Here is a 3238-nt window from a genome sequence, read left to right on the forward strand (position 1 = left end):
CGCCATTCACCTTACACTTTCTCAGCAATCCTATCTTGTCAACTCCAGATCGGATCTGCTAACCCTAATTCGCACTCAACTCAACTTAACCTGAGTATGCCTAGAGTTTTTCCTATCATGTATGACCTATCATTCCTATCTTACTCTCACATATTCTTATTTCAGTGACCAATAACCTGCGGCTCTGATACCAACTTGTAACAACCTAAATCCTGGGTCAAGATTTGGTCTCACAAAACAATCTTTACATAAAATAAAAGAATATTCAATTAACCCATTTTATCCGGATCGTTTACAGGTTCTGGTATGAAACAAGAATCTAATCTTCTACAACTTTCAACAACTAAAATACAAATGTAAATACCTTTGAACTAATGCTCGTATCATATTCTTCTAACTTCTTCAACCTCTCGCAGCGGAGATTTCTCGAACTTCTGCTGTCTATCTAAGCTATTCAGTTTTATCCTTATCTGTTTCTGGCAGAAATAAGAATTGACAAAGCAAGAGTGAGCCAAAAATGACCAGCAAGTATATAATTTGAGTTTCAAGCATTAATATTAAAGAAAACTTCCGGACAAAATCTCAAAACAATTTTAAACAATTCTATTTTGAATGAGTGGAGCGAATAAACGTTGGTTGTCACCATCCTTTAACTATAAATTTAAAATCGACAAGCGATTCCCCGATTCATCTCCTGAATCAGGGTTCTGTCCGGTTTTGGAATCATGAAAACCTTTCGAGAGAGGATGCCGTTAAAGGCGATCAACAACAAATTAGACTGGACACTAGTTCGCATCTATATTCTGCTGATCGGTCAGAATATAATGCAAACCTATATCTCAATATATAGATCCGGTCGGATATCCAGGCACTACGGCCCATCTCGAGGCACCAGTCATATCCCGATCCTCAGGATTAAGACACACTTAATCCCCAAAATGTCATCATTATCCAGCCCATAGAGTATTTTGATGTCAAATCATTTTGAATTCAAAACATCCCAATTCCGGGTTCGCAAATAACCCGAAAGAATGGGTATTTGCTCAAGAGAGCAATCGAATTATAGGAACAAGAATAAATGAACATGCATAATCAGAGTAATTGCAGCGAAATATAAAACATTTAACTATCACTACTAGAAATTTGTCAATAGACATCGCTTATTAGCCGATGTCTATTTAAAATCCAAGCGATGTCTTTGCATGCGATGAGAAAGGTAGGTGCATTACACATCGCTTATTAGCCGATGTCTATACACAGTTTAGACATCATTTTTCTTAACAATGTGATGTATTTTTCTTCAATGTATACCTTCACTATGGTTTCAGTTATTCATTCATATGTCATGTATATCATTTTGAACTTATCACATATAAAGCAATATGATACATTAACATCGAAAAACTTGTTAAACTGATGTGTAACTTAACATATTACATCAGTCTTTTATCAGAAGCGATGTCGTACCTTTCTTTTTTTAATGAAACCGATGTCTTTGTGTGTGTTTAACATCAGTTCTTTTAAAATGTGATATCTATTATATTGTTTTACATCAGTCATTTCTTGTGAGCTGATATATGTGCCTGCTTATGACATCAGTTTATTGTATGAAATGTCTTATTTGACTACATTTTACATCAGTTATTTTGTACATGAAGTGATGTTTGTTTATTTTTTTTATTCATGAATCCCCTGTTTCAATCAAATGCTCAAAACCCAAACAAGAGTCATCCAAAAACATACCAACTGCCATTTTACCATTCCAAAACTAACCAAACCAAAACAAACGCAAAAACAAACATACATTCATTGATTTACCATAGATTATACCAATTACGTACATATATCCACCACCAACCAAACTTCATAATCCAAACAAACTACATAACTGCAAAGTATATCTATCTGCAATTACAATGACTATGCATACATCCTGTGTAATTGTACAAAATGGTGCACACCTGCATTATTCGACTGAGTGGGCTTCCTTTTGGGACATTGTTCCTGCAGAGTGATCTTCCCATGCACAGGAACAAGATTGTGATTGCTACTGCAAAAGTAGACACCCCAAATCCCCAGTTCCAGCCTTCATTTTCACTAATCCAGACCAAGAAAGTGACACCAAAGATAGCCCCGGTAATAACAAAAAATAGGAACCAGTTAAAGAAACTAGAAAGGGTATTAGACTCTTCAGGGTCTGACTCATCAAACTGGTCTGCTCCCAAGGAAGGAAGCGCCGCTTTTAGTCCACCATCCCCAAATACGACTAAATATAGGCCAGTGTATAGAATCACAGCTTGGCTACTATCTGCAGCCTCACATTGATTTATTAGTAATATCTTAAGCATCTCAAATATTTGCAGAATTCTGAAGATCCAGTGTAGACTATATGTATACAATTGATTCGAGAACTCTTAGAATATAACTTATCATACAATTATTGTATCATTCAACTCAAGATGTTCATATTTCTATGTTATGCAAACAGCTAGATCAAATATGAAGAATTCCAAAAAGAATATGATATAGGGGATAGTCTACCTGTATGGAAAGGACAACAACAATTGTTAAGATCTCCTCGGAACATCCAAGCTCATCTGAAGCTAAGATCATTTTTGAGAACATTGGTTCCCACATAAAGTTAAATATTCTGAGTACTAGAAATCATGAAATCAGTATAAATTATGTTTACTATATGGCTAGGTAGGTGGTTTTGCACTTGGATAACAGAGAGAAGTGCAGAAATTATACCAGGCATCTCATGTGTGTGTGCTCAGGAAGAAAGATAAAATTATTCAATTTTTTAAAGAAAGATATACTGCAACTTACTAATGGAATTTCAGCTATTAGAAAACAAGCTGGTGAAGTAAGTTTGGCATCATCATCAATTACAGAGGAAACAAGACTTGTTCTCTGAATCTCTGGAATCCCCTCTGTAGACAATTCATTGACGTAATACTCCTCTGTGTAGAGCCTATTATCGTATAGCTCAAATTAATATTATTCAACAAAGTCTTGCTCTAAAGCAAAATCAAAACAAAAACTTAATAAATTTACGAACAAGAACTCATGCAGTGATATTTGAGAAGAATGCCGAAGATGAATTATAATTAAATTCTACCATCCATTTTCAATAACAAAAACACCAAAGAGGTGGAACTTGGACATAATTGCAATAAAAAACAACAGAGATATCTAGTGCCAGAGATAAGCTCAAAAAGTATAAAGATAAAGACAT

The 3238-nt window shown here is 34.9% G+C and overlaps 1 protein-coding gene across 1 annotated transcript; it reads right to left on the minus strand.

Annotated features, from left to right (window-relative positions):
• Positions 1-1681: 1681 nt before the first annotated feature.
• On the minus strand, positions 1682-2348 carry LOC141670528 (protein NRT1/ PTR FAMILY 4.6-like). The gene is made up of 2 exons (XM_074476458.1): positions 1962-2348; positions 1682-1768 (listed from the first exon to the last, which is right to left on the minus strand). Exons 1-2 carry the CDS (start codon positions 2346-2348, stop codon positions 1682-1684), a joined length of 474 nt encoding a protein of 157 aa, XP_074332559.1.
• Between the last annotated feature and the right edge of the window lie 890 nt (positions 2349-3238).

This window comes from Apium graveolens, chromosome 1 (genome assembly GCF_009905375.1).
Source record: "Apium graveolens cultivar Ventura chromosome 1, ASM990537v1, whole genome shotgun sequence".
NCBI lineage: Eukaryota > Viridiplantae > Streptophyta > Magnoliopsida > Apiales > Apiaceae > Apium > Apium graveolens.